The 19640-nt window shown below is 41.4% G+C and overlaps 1 protein-coding gene across 3 annotated transcripts in view; it reads right to left on the bottom strand.

Annotated features, from left to right (window-relative positions):
* Window positions 1-956: 956 nt before the first annotated feature.
* The window catches only part of AOPEP (aminopeptidase O (putative)), a 181289-nt gene continuing 162605 nt past the window's right edge, over window positions 957-19640 (bottom strand). For all 3 annotated transcript variants that reach the window (XM_086479447.1, XM_086479444.1, XM_086479445.1), the window contains 2 exons: window positions 3926-4012; window positions 957-1097 (listed from right to left, as the gene is read on the bottom strand). In XM_086479447.1, the coding sequence (XP_086335573.1) occupies window positions 957-1097; window positions 3926-4012 (228 nt within the window). The remainder of the gene's footprint in view (window positions 1098-3925; window positions 4013-19640) is intronic.

The following is a 19640-nucleotide window of genomic DNA, read 5'->3' as shown; positions in this document are numbered from 1 at the left end:
ACTTCTTGAACTAAGCAGCCACAAGCAGTATGGTATGCCTGTCACAGTTTGAGGCTGGGCCGGCCACTAATGAATGACAGACACTCTCTATTAACCCCTCTCCGCTCCCAAAAGGGAAAAGAAGAGAGAACAAGGGAGAGAGACTTTACGGTTTGAAAAAGAAAACTAAAACAGCTTTAATGAAACAGTAACAATAAAAGAAAAGATAATAATAAGAATAAAGAAATAATGAAATATATACAATATGTACAAATATATACAAAACCAATACCGAACCAAACTCCCCCCCTCCCGATGACAATACGTCACCACCGACACTGCAGGGCTGGCACTGGGGCAGTCTCAGGCTGGACTCGGCAGCAGGCAGGGGTGGGATGCAGGAGCTGGACTCAGGCACTGGATTCAGGGATGCAGGGATCGACGACAGAAGAACAGACAGAGTCCTCCTCAGATGTCGGCCATCGAAGAAGAGAGAGAGACCCTCATGATCCCTCAGCTTTATACTGAATATGACGTATAGGGGATGGAATACTCTGTTGGTCAGTTTTGGGTCACCTGTCCGGTTCGCTCCTCCCTGCAGGTGCGACCTTTTTCGTGCTTGTGACCCTTTTCACTCCCGGCACCCCAACACGGAGTACAAGATTCAGCAGTGACCTTGGTCGCTATAAGAACAAGTATAACCAAGGGCCCCTCTGCACACCGTTCCTTGGTACGAACTATAAACACCAGCCTTATCACTGCTAGGAGCAGTCACTGTCTGGAAAAACAGGCTGCTGTTTCAGAAAGTGCCGTTAGTTAGAGGGGACTTGACTGAAAAGTTAAAGCACTAAAACAATTAGTTCTGGTTTAGCCCAAACCAGGACAATGCCCAAGTTTACTATGTTTAGTCAGCTCTGTGTATTCTTTCTGTATGAAGCAAAATCAAGGTGTTTAATTTCAAAAGAAAAATCACCTCTTCAGAATAACATCTCTGCCACCACTTTGACTGAGGACGAATCCATATGTTCTCGTGCTGCAGCAAAGCATTTATGTGCAAGTTCTTGTTGTTTTGCATCTTCATTCACCATTAATTCACCATAGAGATACACACCCATTGCCTGAAAGAGGAACATAACACACAGGCATCCTATCACCAGTAATGGCTAGTTGGCTGGTTTTCATACCATTGACCTCCTAGTACTCATTTAATTAAAAACAAAACAAAGCAAAACAAAGAAGACAATTCAAAATACAGAAAACTACCCTTGCCCCCCAAAAGTAGTTTTCTCTGGATCTCTTTAGCCTATGGATGGTTGTCTGTATGTTGTATTACCTGTGTAAGAACAGATTAATAATATAAGAGGTGCATGTTATGTCATGACAAGAAAATGCCTTCTCATTCCATTTTTCTTGCCACTTTTCAAGCTGAAATCTGTTTTCTTTTATCTACTACTTAAAATATTTCAAATCACAGAATGTTAGGGGCTGGAAGGGACCTCAGAAGATCATCTAGTCCAACCCCCCTGCCAGAGCAGGACCCCCTAGAGTAGGTCACACAGAAACGCGTCCAGGTGGGTTTTGAATGTCTCCAGAGAAGGAGACTCCACAACCTCTCTGGGCAGCCCCGTAATAAAACAGCTTGTTCTTCCTTCAACAAGGATACACTTTTTCTTTCCAATTGGGATGTTTCCACACTCAGAGACGAATAAAAAGGACATCAACCAAAACAGTCCACTCTAAAATTCCCATTTGGCAGTTCTGTAACTGGGCATCAACTGAAGGGCGGTCAGGTCTGCGTTTCAGATTCTTCTATTTACATCTGAGATGTGGCTAAACATGCACAAATTCTGCTTTGGTTAGAAGGCAGGCTTTTCCTAACTTTTCTGGACAGAGCAGCCATCAAGAAAGATAACAGGACACCTGTGGGTGAGATCTGGGCCCCTTCGATGGCAAGTAGCAAAGCCGTGGCTAACTTAACAAGAAGCATACTGGGGACTGCCCAGTTTTTCTGATGCCACAATTTTTTCACATAATTACAGGAATTCAGTAAGAATTTACCAAAATAGGATTATACACATGACAAAGTTTTAGCAGCTTAACCCACTGACTTTTACAGTTGTACTTAATGTTTGGACAGTTGCAGGAAAGGAAGAATTTGGATAGCACTGAAAAAACCCACAATTTTTAATACTATTCCTCTTAATTTCTAGCATTGGCTGGTAAACCTTAAAAAAATTAGCTTCAACGAGAAGGGAAATTTAAAGCTTGACACAGACTGAAATCAAAGTTCCAGAGTGGCGGAAACCTGCCAGACTCCTCACCAATCCCCTAAGTGCGCTCTCTGCCATCCAGAGACCCAAGAACTCAGATTTCCAGGGTTTGCAGCTGCACCAGGGTCTGGCAGCCACACCAGGCATGCACGCGACCTTGAAGCTGGGCTCCAGTTACTTTCATAGAGAATTTAAAAATGTTGGAATTTTGTTACAAATAGGAATTACCTCCTCTACCCAGTGCTAATAATTTCTCCCCGAGCCTAAACATTAACATGCAGTAAACACACTGGCTTTTTGTGGACCTGAAAAGGATTTCAATAGTGACATTTGCATTTTTCCCAGACTTAAAAAAAGCCAAGTCTTTCATGATCAGTAAGGACATGCAACCGCTCTGATCTGAGTTGTAATCACTCCAGAAGCTGGTTGTGCTATAAACTGTATTCACTGCTGGAGTAAATGAAATGAAAGATATTGAAGATTACATTAAAAAAAAGGTGCAAAAATTATTTCCCTGCACTACGGCAAATGTAAGTCTTCATTTGGCACAATAACTGTTCCAAACATAATGCAACTCAATATGTTTGGTTTTATGAACTCAAGGATGTCCCACCATCCCAGGCTTCTGCTGGTGGTTATCTCCATCCTTTCATAGGATTAAAATACACACAATATATATAACTGCTTATTTTCATAAATAATGTTGGTTTATCCTTTTTTCTTTTCTTTTCTTTTTTTTTTTTTTTTAGATAGCACTTGCCATGAAACCTGGGGCCTGTTTATTGGATGAGATATAAACAGAAGGGAAACTTCAGAGCTGGAAGAAAGAGCACGAGTGACTTTAATAATTTTATTGTGCTGTTATGACAAAATAATATTTGCCTGAAAGCACAAAAACCTCATTGGCTGTAAATGGCTTTGTTCATTGTTAACATAAAAGGTAAGACATTAATATCTCGCCTAGACTTTGACAAATCTTGCAACATTTTCTATTTTTTGCATATATTTAAAATATATAACAGTCATCCTAGGCAGTGAATGCCTTGAATTTATAGAGTTCATAGTGAATAAAAATAAATAAAAGTGAAATAGAAAGAACGTGACAGAGGTACAATTAGAATTGTAAGTTCATAATGGCCTAAATAAAAAGCTATAGTAAGGACACCATGTATGGGCAGCCTTTTAAGACCTTCAGAATCTTCCGGTAGCATTTCTGTGGACAGGCCTGCATTCTCTGGATGTATATCGCTGTGCTATGCTTCTCCTTCTGGACGTTGTCTTGAAAACTGAAGTCACCACAGCACTGACTGCTTTGCACCTAGTTCATATCTGCATGCATTAACATTCACAGCTAAACTTGCCTTTGTCACCCTGCAAAACGAACCAGTGCTGAGAAGTATCTTCCTAGCATCATTCCTACCTCTGGCTTACATAAAATGGAAGGAGAGGAGGGAATATATCCTATTTCACCACATACCAGAAGATTAGCATCCCTAGGTGGGGTTGAATACTCCTGGGTGGCTTCCTTACACTATAGTGTTTAAGGGGCAAAAGAAGAAAAAACTGGATACACATACAAACTGCAGCAAGAAAATATATTAAAATAATTTTTTAGTTTTACACTAAGGGTGTCAAAAAGTTGATTAGTTTGAAAATGATAATTAAATGTAACTGACCTGATCTTCTCTGAGAAACTTCTCAACATCTCCATACCCAGCCACATACTTGTGTTTAACAACAAGTTCACACCACCGATGACGAACCTTTGGGAAGAAAAAACTATTAGGGTGGGGAAAAAAGAAAAAATTATTGTATCTGTGGGAGTGCTGATAAACAATACATCTCTAACCAGTTTGGTTTCGTTGTTGTCGTTGGGTTTGGGGTTTTTGGTGGATTGGTTTTTTTCCCCACCAGCCAGGCAGATGCCTTTTGACACTGGCTGGTAAGCTGGACAGAGGTGCAGTGCTCTGCATGTGTCAGCCTGGGCTTCGGAAACCCAGAACATTCAAAGATGAACTCCTGGTTCCACATTAGTCAACCAACCCAGATCCAGGCACAGATCTCCAGCATCTTCACCTCTACTGTTTCCAGTCTTGACTTTTTTTCCCTTTAAGTTAGGCTAGACGTTATTTCCTTTATACTGTTAGAATCATAGAATCATTTAAGTTGAAAAGACCTTTAAGATCATCAAGTCCAACCATTAACCCAGCACTGCCAAGGAGAGGGGAGGGGAAGGAGATTATCACTGCAAATATCCGGAAGAGTCACAAGCTATAATTGATAATTTCCCCTACATAAGTGTATAATCCAAGAGATAAAAAGGCTTAAATGTAATTCTGTATCAGTATTAAATCCATGCCAAAAAGACAAAAGTTAGATATAAAACCATGAAACATGGAGCTTTCAGTTAAATGAAACACAGTTTTGCCACTGTATCTTTGCCAGTAATAGATTTTAAGCCCCTTGCAAAGCATTTTAAATCTGTCTGTACTTAAAAAGTCAGGCTGTTCTACCAAATGCACATTGAAAAAAACAGTTATTAACATACCATAATGAAAAGTATGGAAATTTTCAAGCAAATCACAATTGAAAAATATTTTTATTTAAGTAATGTGAACATGAAACACATGTGGGGTTTTTGGGGTTTTGTCTTTAAACTTCTGACTTTGTTCTTAGCCACTCTTGTGGCATAAGTGTCATCTTACTCTCCAGCAAGGCTTCTCAGTTGTAGGCGGTGGTCAGCTTAACATTTTATATTCCATTAGTGGCTCGTTACTGATCCTAAAGGAAAAAAATAGCGCAATAACACCCTCCCAATCCTTCAGTTTCAGCCTTTTTTCTTACTATCTTTCAAAAGACAGGGCACCTAATAACAATCACCTTTCACAGTAGGAGTAAAATGTTAGCAGTTCTAATATTTTTCAAAACTGAATCCAAATTGTGTTCATATCAAGTAAATGAACAACCTTTTTCTAAAAGATAGATTTACTGATGGCATCAAGAATGGAAGCCAGAAAGGGAGGGGGAAAATGTCACACTTAAATATAATGTTGCTTTTGGAAATAAGGTATTTGGAAATACTTTCCTTGTTGTCCTAGTCCTCACCAACTTTACATCTCAGGAAAAAAAATCACAGACTTATGTAATTAGATGTTAATCCTTTTTGCATAATTAAGAAGTGATAAATGCTCACAGGTTCTGCAAGAGTCCTTTTTGGGTACCTGATATCTCTTTCCAGTTGACCTGTTATACAAAATAGTTTGAACTCAGCTTATGAATGAAATAAAGTGCTGAGGGCTTTTGTGGCTAAGTGGAGTTCACACTCATAGCATGTAAGATACATGTAAGATACAGAACAGTTACAGCACAACACATGGAGGTAATGAAAGCTGTCTCTTAAAGCTTTTTGCTGACAAAATAACAGCTGTTAAGATTCCTGCCAGTGGAACCAGAGCTAAATCTACAGAAGTAAATAGCTTTCCAAGATTAAACTCACTTTGCTGTAGATGCCCATATTCATAAGGTAGACCTTCAAAACCCTACCCAGCTGCTGCTCCTCCCTGGAGACACTAAACATTTCACCAGTAAATCTTCCCAGGCAATCCAGCTTAGTTAGGTCACAGCACCGAGCAGCTCCATGCCTGGATCAAACCTTCAAGGCACAAAAACTAAGCATACACCTCTCTCACCTGTAGGGTCAGTTAATCAAAGAGAATATAAACATATTTACAAGGTTGTATATCTTCATCTGAAACTATACTGCACTTTCTGTCATATATTAAAAAAAAGAAAGAAAGAAAGAAATTCCTCATGTATTCTCATAGCATGTGTGACAAACATAAGGAGGAGAAAGGGACTGTGGTCCTCTCCTTTGATCATTGCTCTTCTACATCTCATGGTCCAGCAGTTACAGCACATACCCAGGAGGTAAGGAACCAAGTCCAGCTTCTGTGTCTGCTCAAGATCTCAAACTGTGCCTTCAGTGAGAATATTTGAACAGCAGATTATAAAGTATTCTGGGATAGGTCTCTCTTCATATCTCCTGATGAAACTTTTTTCTCCTGTGGTTACGAAATATTTATTGATCCTAAAGGAAGAGGTCATGAGACTTTAGGACCTAAATTTCTGAGTACTTTTCATGAAGCAGGGACCCAGCTTGTGCAGCACACAAGCCAGCTCACCCCCAACATGCATTCCCTGGTGCAACCATAACAGCTGCATGGAGAGCAGAAGAGAAGTTCTCCCTGTGAAGGCGTTCATGTGGTCGTACTTCCTCACATAATAATGTTGTGTATGTCTGCCTTACATTTGTGTCACGGCCTGATCATCTAATACCAATGGCTTTGGAAAACACAGGACAATTAAGCCATGCCTGTTCTTTAATTGTTCCGTCCTCCATAGGGTTCCTGGTTTTGGCAATCAACCTCCTTTCAAATAAAATTTGAAAAGAAATTTAAAAGAAATATTTAAAAGAAAAATATTTATTTGTTGAGTGAGGTCTGGGACAGAACACACTTCTCTCTCTCCCGCTTTTTTCCCTTTCTTTTCCAGTGTAAGTACAAATCCTGGCCCATTTCCAGTTCTGAAATCCTGGGGCTTTGCCAGTTGGGGCAGGAGCAGCACATCTGTTATCCTCAGATTGCACGTTTGCCTCCTGTTTTCCAAAAGCCCCAAATGCTCTCGCGGCAGAGCAAACTGCAGGAGAACCAGTTGCTGCAGAAGCGCCTGTGACACCAGCAGTTTGGTTGGCCCCGTCAGATCTTCTGTGTGTCGTACAGGTCCCCAGTAAGCAGAGCACAGAAACTAAGCCTGGCTTAAAGTACAAGAGGGGCGGAGGGTGACCTCCACAACACTGGTACTGAAATCTTCATGACCACTTGGGACTAAACATATATATTGGTTACCCTCCTGCTCTTCATGCAGCATGTCATGTAGTCGGCCATGTAACACAAACCGCAGCTAGAGCAAAGGCAGTCATTTCTCAAGATACACGCACTATAAAGAAATAATTTTTCTAGTATAATCCACGCCCTAGGCTGATACCACAAACATGAGAATTTTATTCACATAAAAGAAGGATGGAAAAAAAAAAAATCAGTTCCCAACATCTCTTGCAATGCTTAGAGGAGGAAAAATAAGCAGGCCCCACAGCTTCACAGCCTAATGAATGAGTCATGTGAACAGGCGCTTTTAACAAACCAGTCTCAAAAGGAAATTTTGAAAACTAAGTAGTTTCTGGTAGGACTAAGCTAACTATACCGCATCCTGTGTACGCTCTTCTTGGCTTGTCTGTTCCTCCCAGGAGCAAATCCTCAGTGGCAAAAATAAGAATTCATTAGTCTTCTCCCAGTTTTCTCTTGGCACATTTCTCTGTGCTTTCCTGCACAGTTCACAGATGCACACTATATATTGTTTCAGCTGGTTAAACCATAAACATCATAAACTAAACCTGAAAAGTAATTTACAGCAATCCTTCCTATTACTGCTGGCAGAAAGCACATACGACTTTGTCTGGATGTGAAGCAACACCTGTAACCGCCCGCCCACCCACACATGCTCTTACTGGTTTGGCAGCTGCAGGGACCCATGTGCCAAAGTTGGAAACGCAATTTATTTTCCTAGCCTCTGATACCAGGCTGAGGGCTGTCCTTCCAAGCCCGTGACTGACAGCTGGTACTTCCGAGGATGGGAAGAGGTAGATCCCCATCGCCTGGAAATTGTTCTTTCCTGACACCCAGCTTTTGTACCTGGTGCAGATGTCTCCACTACCAGGTTTTTAAGCTAAATGAAAATTGTCACTGTGGATTTTGCAAGACACTACCCATATTAGTAGTGTACTTCTGAGACACAGTTTGGTGGCAGGAAGACACTGAAACAGTCACCATCTCAGGAACGACGTTTGGAAACCAGCTCTTACATTTTCATAAATGTCAACCACATCAAGATCTAAGTATTGGCTAGCACCTAGATGAAATGTCTTGAAGGGGATGCTACTGTCAGACAAGAGTCTCAAATTTAGGAGCAGCAGCTTATACTAATTATTCCAGTGGTCTCATATTATCTTTTAATTTCATTTTAAGAAAAATACACAGTATTGCACAATATTACTTGCAACTTGAATACTACCTGTACCTGGACAGTGCAATGGAAAATGTTGAGAAACCAAAATTATGCTGTCTTAGTTTGTTTTCAGAGAATGCAAGCTGTTTTGTGAGATTATTTAAGTGAGATAAATAATTATATAAAATACACTAATAATCCAGCTCCAAGAAGTCCCTTTGTTTTAGCAACCTGCACCAAGACCTTTTGGGAAATGGTGCTTGAAGCTGACTATGAACCCATCTAAAGCATCAGATACATGGCTTGAAATTCAAAAGAAAAGCTCCCAATGACACACCTGATAAACGAAGTTTTTAAACTATTTTGAACACAAATTAAAGCAATAATTATTCTTTTTTTCTGACCCAGGTGATAAATGACTTTGCCTAATCCATATTAATCTCCCCTGCCCCACACAAATGATCAGGGAAGGCTAAAACGAACACCTTCACAGAAAGCTTTATATGTTATATTGTAATGATCTAGCTTGTTAATGTTCTCAATCATATGTATGCAAGCAAGAAATAAATATTTTTCTTCTGAGGTCTACAAATAAGATTTAGAAAGCGAGTAATTTAAACCATGCCTTCATTACAGGGAGAAAAAAAGCTAGAGTTCACTAAGCCTTTGGTTTGCAGAATACAAGACTAGCTTCAGGGAAAATAAGTACATTTTGCTAATAGCTGGATCCAATTTAAAAGGCGCCATGAGACAACAAATCTAAATCACTGAATAAAAACAACATACTTAGTGACCTTAGAAAATGGCGTAATTTGAAATACAGTAAGAGCTATTGTCCAACAAAATGGAACTTTTATTAAAGGTAGGAGGCATATGTGATCTTTATAAAACACAGGTTCAGACTCTTGAAAAAAATTACTTGAACAACTTGAATCTTACATGTTTATTAAAGAGCCTCAGAGGCCAGGCTCCAGTCTAATTTGTAGAGGAAAAAATACAAAGAAACTTTTTCAAATAACCAAGCTATGCTACTACAGATTAGTTTTAATTAGAAAGAAGGAATCTGGTATCTCCAGAGTACCAGAATGCTGTTCTGTTCCATCTGAAAGCATTTATCTCCAGTCTCTTCCTATATAGACATAAATTGGATTCAAATATTAGACCATTTTCCTAGATAATTAAGGAAGAATGCCACACGTTACAGGGAATTATTTGGACTGAAAACTAGGTTTTACAATTGCTTAACATGGAATAATTACAGCTTAAGAATTGCCAATTTTACAGTGCATTTAATGATTTCATTTTTTCCCTCTACCTTAGCTGAAATAGTTACTCTCTAATACACCAGCCAGGCTACATCAGTGACTTTTCATTTTACACATTGTGAATTTCAAATGGGCAAACCTATCTTTTATGCCATGGTATAAACATGCTTTAGCAAGCAAATTTGGTTTTATGAACATTTACCCAAGTAAGATGATCAGGACTGCTGAAGCAACTCAGAAGGAGCAATGAAACAGCCATGTGTCTTACAACTGTGCTGACAAGAGTATCAGCTTGGCAATTTGAAAAAAAAACGTACTCAATAGCCAAAAACCTACTGGATGCACGTAGAATGGATTAATCATTCTGATAAGGACTCTGTAATTGTGATTATTGTGTATGCCAAGGGTTTGTAAGGAGGCAGAGCAAAGAAGCTGTCTAACAGCTTAAATGAGCTTGTATTTTGGACCAAAAACTCATGGAACTTTCCATAGGCTAAGTTATCTCTCGGGTCTTGTAGCACTCATTCTGACAACACTGCAGGGCCAAAGAAACCATGGGCTTGATACAGCAGGCATCTTTGATAGCAACCTTTTTTCCTGAGACCCTCATAGTGACGAGGCTCAATTAATGCTATTTCTTACAGTGCAATTCTCTTTCTCAGTATTTTACACTTAATTTTCCAGAGCTATGGTCAAAAAGATGGTAACACTTCAAATTTTAAAACCAGCTTTTGGTAGCCTTACTCATGCTGAATTTTATTTTGAGTACTGGGAGGAATTGCTGTTCATTGGGAATAGGGGCGGCTGGACCCAAGGCTGATTTTGTCCACTGAGCCCCATCATGCTCTACGTTGGACATCATTGATTGTACAAGCAGTCCCAGGCCAATTCCCACCACCTTGGACAACCTCCTTTCCCACTGTGCATCCCACTTTCAAGAGGTGGTGGAGGCCCCACCCCTGGAGACATTCAAGATCAGGCTTGATGGGGTTCTGGGGAACCCAATGTAGCTAAAGATGTCCCTGCTCACTGCAGGGGGGTTGGACTAGATGGCCTTTGGGGGTCCCTTCCAGCCGAATGCATTCTATGATTCTACAATTCTATGATCTTAGCCCACTGACAACACAGCAAAATACAGTTTGTTCATTCAGGAAACCCTAAGGTAATAATGGGCTGGCTAATGGAAGTAATTTTTATGAAGAGCTAATAGTCATTTTGAGGAAAACTACGTACAGGTCTAAGTACTCTAAAACCTGGAGTATGACCTGGTCATTAAAAAGCAACTTAAAATCTAATTTTAGCAAAATACCAGACTTTAGATTTTGGTAACACTGGTAGCAATGTCCCACTTCCTTAATTCATTTTACTCCTTCTGATTTGTATTTCTGCATAGATCAAGCATACTATGAGGGCTGCTGGCAACAGAGGAGAAGCACTTGCAAGCCCTATCTTTCCTTCCGCTGATGGAGTGCTGTGGGTAGAGCTCATGCAGCAACTCCCTCCATGTAGCAACAGAAAAGAGAAGTGTTGTATAATCAAGCTTTTAAAAAACAAGTTCTGTTGTTTGGTCAATGGCAGACTGTGGGACAACAGGCACATTTAAACCTGTAACTGCACAAGTGTGCCAGCCGGTCAGGCAGGATGCTCCCATAGCTGTGCAAGCCCAAAGTAGCAGGCTTGAACTAACTCACCTTTATAAATGTGATTTATGGGCACGTATTTCCTACCCATCCCTTCCTCTCTCCTTCAACTGTTTTAGCATTGACCCAGTTCTACGTAACACAATTGAACCTTACGGTTAAAAAGTTTCTGTAGTACCACAGCCTTGCTTTAGAGCAACCTGATCAGATCCCTCTTCTCCAGCTCCCACAGACTGTAAACATGACTCCACTTCCATCTCCAAATAAAACACGTGCTTCTCCACAGCCAGTGTGGACGCTCTTTCCTACCTAAGCATATAGAAGCCCAGGAATCACCAAACATGCTGCTTAGGAAAGTCCAAGCAGAGCAGAGGGCATCCCTGCTGCTCTCCCATGATCAGAAAGGCACAGCGACCAAAGGGCAGCATTTCAGAACAAGATTCATTCTTGGCAATGAAGCACACGCTGAGTACTTGTTTGGAAAAGACAAACACCCTTTTTTCCCCACCTCAGGTTCATAAACAGAGAGCTCCCAATTAGAGACCAGACACTTTTCTCCCTATGTGGGCCTCATCTGTGATCAATGACATCTGCATTGGCAGAAGAAAATTTTCCAACAGAAGTCAGAAAAAGCAAGAGACTAAGAAGCCATGTCTAATCCCTCTTCAAAGGTGGCACAGGCAGTGTCTCTCTTCTGGTGTCAAAGCTGTCATTGTGAATAAGTGACTTGGTTAGGACGCCTAATTCTGTAATCTCAATGCTCCCCAGCCTGCCCCTCCTTGCCCTGTCTAACAGGAGACGGACACACAACAGGATCTCGCCTCCAGTTTTCATTTGTCTTTTCCAGCGAACCACAAAGCGATCATAGGACAGTGACCTACAGCATGGTCAGATGAGAAAAGGGCCACCAGCACCAAGGTAGCATGACAGCTTCAACAATGTCTGCTGGTAAAGCGTGCTCCTGCTGTGCCTGAAGGCTTTTCTCACCACATTCCCTTTTGCGCTGCTGCCATCACCATGATGGGGGGAGCGGCTCCTATATCATAGTGCATGTGAGGTAAGGAAATGTTTAACGCAGCGTGAGAGCTCACTTAATTTGAAAAACAAAGGTTTTTAAAAATAAGCCTTAATTAAAAACATAAATACACTACTTATACTGGAACCAAATGCTTCCCCTTTCCCCTGCCTTTTCAGTATTGCCTGTTCAGCACGCTGGAGCGTTAGTGCCGTTCGCAGCTTGCAGCAAGATGTCAGAAAAGATGTCATCGGCTGCCTTTTTAAGAATTTCACGGGAGATGTGTGCTGAGCTTCGCTTTGCTGTGGTGCTGCTGGCTCTCAGGAAGGGGGCTGCCTTCTGGCTGGTGGCTGAAAAAAGGCTTGTGCCACCCCACAATCCTCCCTGCACCCCTGGCACTGGAAGATGTGCTGGCATCCCAGCAGGACTCTGCACCAGAACAGGGTGGGCCCTAGCCCCACTGCCTGCAGTGCTAGCCCTGAGCCTGCACCCAGCCATACAGCACCTCACACTGCCCCCGTCCCCACTGGAGGGCTGGTGGGGTGCTCCGGGGCTTTGCTCCCACCTGCCCTCCCTCCCCACTTGCCCCTTCTCCCAGCTGGGTGCTGTGGTGAGGACGGCTGCAGGAGAAAGGGCACAGGCTGGGGGCAAGTAAGGACAGGGTGCTCTGGAGCTGGGAGATCCTGTACCTCAGAGGGAGGGGAAGGAAGACCAGGTCCCAGCCTCAGGTACAACCAACCTCACAGTGCAGCCTCCACCAAGAAGTACTTCAGGAAGAAGCCCCATACTTTCAGCGAGACTGGTCTGGGCATATGTATGCATCCCAAATGACACCTTCTCCAAAATGCGTCACCACAACTGCCTCTCCATGTCATATACAACCCCAACCACATTCCCTCTGACACCCTACCGAAATGTCTATCTACAGGAACGACTAGAATATCTCAGGTATCACCATAATTTTTTTCATATCAAGAGCGCAAGCAGTACAAATACTTGACATCATCACTGTCTCCCCCAGCTGTCTCTGGACTGAGCCTGCCTGGTGTTTTTACCCATACAGTGTTTGCATGTCTATTTCAACACAAGCTATCTATACATGCACATTACAGCGTGCTAGGCTTACAAACCCCAATGCTGTAGTGGGAAAAAGCACATAAACAGCCATATATCTGAAGTAGAAATCCAACTCTGAGGAGCCTGACATCAAACACACCGACCATTTGTTACCAATTATTATTAAATTATAACTCCTGTTCAGCAAAGGCTGTTGTAAGTATCGAGGCAACAGTAAGCTACCCACTCTGCTTATGCCCCTCTCTCCATCCTTTTCCTTCTATCTCCTCTCGCTTGTAGGCAAAAAAAAGCGCCTTCCTTTTATCTTTGGTCTCCCACAGTGAGATTTCCAAGCAAGATTACTGTCATAGACAGAATCTGGAGTGCCATATGAGACTCAAATTCCAGGCAATGAACAATGTAGCTGCCTGGCTTTTCCACAGCTTAGGTCACAGCCAGCCTACCCAGCCCCTGCTCACATCTTTCCAATCTTGCAGAGTTTAAAACTTTGCTTCCAGTTTTCAAAACAATTAAACACAAGATTTTTACTCTTAAAAAAGACCTTTCAAATCACTCACACACACCCCTTTCCACAACCCCCAGAAAAAGTTAAGCAAAATATATATTGATTTTATAAACTCAGAAGAAATATGCTGATTCCTGAAATGAGAACATCTAGATTTTACTCCATGTTTCAGATTTGGAGTCATCTTCTCTTTTATTCCCTGCCCCCAAAAACATAATGACCATTGCTGCTTAGGATGATGCTTACCCCATGCAGAACACAACAAAACTCCACAACACAGCAACCCAAAAGGTATTTTAAAAGGCACAGAGTTGAAAGGAGGACAGCAGACTTTTACCCACACGTTATTAAGTCAGTGACTCAGCAATGGGACCACATCTATGTGGCTAAGGTAATCACATCAGAACCAGCTACGGTTAGCAGTTTTGAATTGTCCTATTTCTTGCACTATTTAGACCGCATAGGCTTATGGCATAGCAGATTTTTTCCAATTCTCTGGTCCTATCCAGGCATAACCTGCATCTGCAGTCAGACTTTATACAGGAATGAGAAGTGCTAGATGAAATGTTTGGACGTAGCTTCAAAATCAGTTTATTTTAAGTAAGAAGTATCATCAGATATTTCCTTCAGAATTAAAAACAAACAAACAAAGAGGATGCATCACACAAGTACAAAAAATGCCTACGGCTTCATAACGTAGCAGAAAACCTACTGCTGATAGCTAGGAACTTCTGTTTGTATTCTTAAAACTACATTCTGACATTGACATACTGGCCGCTATGTCAGTGCTAGCATATATATGCAAAAAAGAGTAACTTTTAAATTTCATTATAAGGCCAGGTGGTTTGTATTACAGTGTTAGGTTTGTATTGGCCTACACTGAAATACTGTATAAAATTTCATATAAAGCAGTTGCACCCAATTCAGAACCAGTTTAGGATTGATTTCAGAAGCCCGGAGGACTCCACCACTTCATTCTCCTTTCCGGACAACAGGACATAGAAAAGCAGGAACTATCTCCAATCCCTTCCTCCATGGATTCTTTGGATAAACAGTAAAAAAATCCCAAACTAACCCACTTCCATATTTGGCCCCCTCTTACCATCTCACTAAGTCTCACTAAGTTGTTGGGCTGCCAGATAAGGAGGAAAAGTCCCAAAACCAGTTAGAAAAATAAGGGGTGAACAGCACTAGTAACGGCACTGCTCAGGGTCTTGGAAACTCCTGTTAAAACCACCCAGTAGCGAGTGAGATCACTTGGAACAAACGTGTTGCTGCTGGCTTCTGGAGGGGTGTGGAATCAGGAGTGCTGACTGGTGCAAAGCTATTTCCAGTGCTCCATAAATCTCGCGCTCTGATCACGCCCTTCGGAGACCTAATGCTGATGGAGGGATTTTCTGTGCTTCTCAAGTGGCTGGAAAAGCCCCCATACTTTGCATGTAACAACAAAACAACCCAGATTATAGCTACTTGAGATTATCCTTCAGTCAGTCTTACAAATTCATCCCAGCACATCCACTCAGTTACGACAGACACATAAGCCAGAGTCAGTTCCAAGGGACGACTCCCACTGCCGTTACTGGGAGCATTTTTCCCTCATCCTGTTCCAATTTTCTTAGCCTCACACTGAATTTTGGGCCTCATCATTGGGAAGCAATTCCTAGAAGCTAAACTTTTCAAAGCTTCTTTCACTGGGAAAAAAAATCCAACTCCTGCGAATGCATGCTTGTGAAAAACTATCTTTACCAGTAGTAATACCAGTATCACCTGTGCCAAAGAGCCTGCAAACTGCATTTCATTTAGACACCACACAAGTAAGAACATGAAACGAGGTGAAGACTCAAGACATATGAAGATAACAGAGAACCTTTTGTGGTTCAAGTGGCTGCTGTTGATTAACACATTTCTTTTGTAGGAGATGGGAATAGTCTACTGTACTCTGAAATTAGCCCTTTTACTGTGAAAATGGGAAAGATTGTCTATGACAGTGAGATATTCTTTGCTAGCATTTGACAGAGGAAGTATCAGGAGAAGAGTAGGGAAAAAATTAGTATTTCTGTGAGGACGAGTGTGAAAAGCATCAGACTGATAACAGTACAGATATTTCACATTGCAAAAACTCACATTTCTTCTCTCTTCTTTCTTTTCCATTTAATGAACACACCACCTCAGTAATGGTTGGGTATACAAACCTCAAATCTGATTTATTCCAGAAACAAATCTGGCATGCAGGCTGACTGCTCTAGAGAGCTTTTTCTAAGTCCCTAACTCCTAAATACTGAATTGCTAATTGCAATTCAATTGCAAATAACAATATTTTTCAATATAATTGTACCTATCTCTAGTGCCACAATAATGCTGTGAATATAAAGAAAAGAAAAGGCAGATGAAATTTATTTTGTACTCATAATGAATTTTCACAGCAGCTTTGTAAGTCCTGCAAAATATACTCTCATGTACAAAGTAAGGCATCTCCTCCTCAGTTGAGTTGAAATCAAACAATAAGTTGTATGTGTAAATACGGAATAAGTACAGAAACTATTTTTACTTTTGAAGAAACAAAAAATCACTGTATTCATTTATCTTCTGAAGTAATGTCCTGTGATATGGCCTTCAGCTCAAGCTGTTACCTTTTTCACCTACTGAACTGGTGGTTTATACCAACAATGACACAGCTTACGGACAAGGATCATGCATCTCCCTGTTTGGTTGCAATGCCACTATCTGAAACATTTTCCAGTCAAGAAGGAGTGTCAAGCCCGTGGAGGTATTTGCAACACATTGCTAATTCTATTCAAAAGACTGCTCCTGCGCCCCTGCTGCAAGAGAGGACTAGCCTAGTGGCTGTGCTGAAAGGAAAGCTCATCGAGTGCCTTATACGCCTGCGAGCGTGGACTGACCTTTCCTGAGCAGTTCTCTTTTCCCACCCAGTTTTACACTGTACCCTACAGAGCTCTGTTTCATAAGAGTGCCTTCCAATAATGCCCTGCCACAACCGGCAGGACAGCTGAATAATGCGCAGCTCAATGCAGTTGCCATCAGATGGGAAGTGGCAAGACAGATTTTGCATTGTGATTCACTTGTACTTCCATGTCTGCCAGCTTTTCATGGGCTAGGAAAGATCAATGAGTCAAAGTTATTTTGTCCTAAACACAATTCTCACCACTTTCAGGACGCCAGGCACCTTACATGGTTTGTATTAGCATGACTGGATTTCTGTCAGTGAAATAAGATGCTACCTCTTTATAGTCTTGGTCTCATAGGCAGACCTCATGCACAACGAAACAGTTGTGTGAGAATGGCTTTATGCCACCCACATGACTGACCATATTATGATCTTAACTCATTTTACTCACATTTTCTGCAGAAATAGTTAGTCTCTCCTCTCTCCCTAAAATACACCACATTACGATCTTGAATACAGGGAAAGCATTATGTAAGTGAAGACTATTTCTGCCAACTTGCTGAGACAAGGAAAACTAAAAAAAACAACTTTCCATATGCTGCACAGGCAAGATAACCTACAAAAAAGTGATGCCTGCAGTAGGAAAGAAAGAAAAGCTAACTCTAGGGTGAGAAGTCTGGGGAAATACACCATAAATCTTCCTGCTTCATCCACATTCTGTATTTTTTATCTTCTGGTCTTAGATAATTTAGCAACAAGTAAAACACACTCACAGAAATACTGTCAAGTGCTAAATAGGACTGAAAGCATCGCACACTCCCACTGCCCTTCTATGGCCTTAGCAATCTTTTTGCTGTTGCCTTTTTTACTATTCTGCAGGCTACTTAGCCATCCTGTGATCTTGTGTACACACACATTACAGGCCTCCCCCTGACCAAATGAAGCTGTTAGAACAGAAAACGAAAATAATTACAGGGTTCTTATAGTTAACAGATTCATTGAGTGTTATCCAGAGCTCCCAGTGTTGTCTTTAGACATTTCTAACTAACTGACTTCACATTTTTTAAATGAAAGTCCTCAACAGCCTATGGTCAAACAAGATAAGCTTGCACAGTCATATCAAAAGAGGTATCATCAAGGTTAGGCAGACTTAAAAAAACACTAACAACCAGAAACTTTCCATATAGACCAACTCTCCACCTTCTGCCCAATGCCTGATATTGAATAATTAAATATCTGCATAAAATGGCCACCTCAGAAAGAAACAAAAGAAACCCAAGCCCAGACTGACCTTCTATTATCTTATCTTAACAATTCTGTTATCCTATTCAGCTGTGTGATGGCAACTGGAGCTGCTTTATAACTTATCCCAGTTCTCCTCAGTCAGCTGAACTTCCAGTTGGACTTTCATCTTCAAACTGAAGGCAGCTTCTATGCTGCTTCTCTTGGACTCAGGATGTGGTACATTACAGAGATGCAGTCTGTCTGTGAGCTATCTTATTATGTAGCAGGAAGCAGCACAGCAAGAAAATAGGGAATAGAAAACTGTGGACACAATCATTCTTCCAAGCAATTGCCTCCCACTTGTCTGACAAGCTCTGAGCCACAATAGGCTCAAGGGACTGAGAGGTGGTGGAAAAATGGGTTTAAACTGTGAAACCTTCATTGCTCTCAAAACACTGTTTAAAGATATATTGGATATGTTCAACTAAAATAATTCACGTCAGTGAATTTAATCTCTGGAAAACACACTTGCAGTTTTGTGCCTCTCAGATGTTCTGAGGTTTGAACAGTAAATGGAAGATGAGAACCATGATTTGTTATAGAATCGAACTGAAAAAAGTATGAGGGAGTCACAAATTCTGGAATTAGGCATATGCTCTACAAGCCTCTTGTAGCACACCAGACTGGGGTCAGATCAGTTTGAAATGTGATTAAGCCATCAGTATCCCAATTCTGGCTCTTGTGGCTCAAACGTTGCTATCAGAGGTGTGTTACACATTATGAATTGGAAATACATTACTTAACCTCTAATTTTTTTTTAGCTGAAGCATTCAAAACAGTGGCTGTCTCAGGAGGGAGTGGCTACCACTGACCTCCTACCCTCCTCTGAAGCTACATATCTGTCCTGAGACCTCATCTGAGAAGGGACAGGAACTATGTTGAATCACTGAGGAGATCCCAGGAAGGACACAACTTGAGCACTCCTTGAAGAGAGATCAATAGTTAAATTCCAGGCACAGGCTGATTCATGCCTCCCTCCTCCCCGAGCTGCTATGAAGGAATCAGAACAAGGCAGACAACCTGCTGCAAACCCTTCTCTCCTTTTTGAAGTAAGATGTGCCTTTACGTTGGTAAGACTGGCCATGCATGTGGTAACAGGTGGTCAGGAGTACCAAACAGTTCTGTTGGCAACCTTCACTTACTGAGGACAGACCTGAATCTTGCTATGAGCAAGTCCAGACATTGCCCAGGTTGTTTTACAAGTGTGCTGAACTTTAAAGTCGAAATAAAGATCTTTCAGAAATACAAATATAAAAGCTTTAAGAAACATGAACCAGGACTTTCCATGCTGTACTTGTGTAGGACAAAATGACCCCCAATAAAGAGCTCTCTTGCAGCATTTGTGAAACTTGAGTTAGTGAGCTGTGTTACACACGGTTCTTGATGAGTGAACTGTGAAGCAACTCAAAGACAAAACAAGCCCATTTCCAGTCAACCAGGCTCAAGCAACCTTGGGCAACTTTTCCTCAGTACCTTCCCAATGCTAGCTTTGGTGTGCTGCTTCAATGCTACCATGCTACAGAACTGTCCATATAGAACACTCAGGTCCTTTAAAACAGGCAGAGACAGGTTGTGGTTCTCTACTGATTCCATGCCAACAGCAAAATCCACCAGGCAACTCTCCCCTTTACTCCTCCCAA

The sequence above is a fragment of the Leptosomus discolor genome, chromosome Z (genome assembly GCF_034619465.1).
Source record: "Leptosomus discolor isolate bLepDis1 chromosome Z, bLepDis1.hap2, whole genome shotgun sequence".
Classification (NCBI taxonomy): Eukaryota; Metazoa; Chordata; class Aves; order Leptosomiformes; family Leptosomidae; genus Leptosomus; species Leptosomus discolor.
The sequence above is the reverse complement of the archived record's forward strand: the minus strand, read 5'-3'. Positions and strand labels throughout refer to the sequence as shown.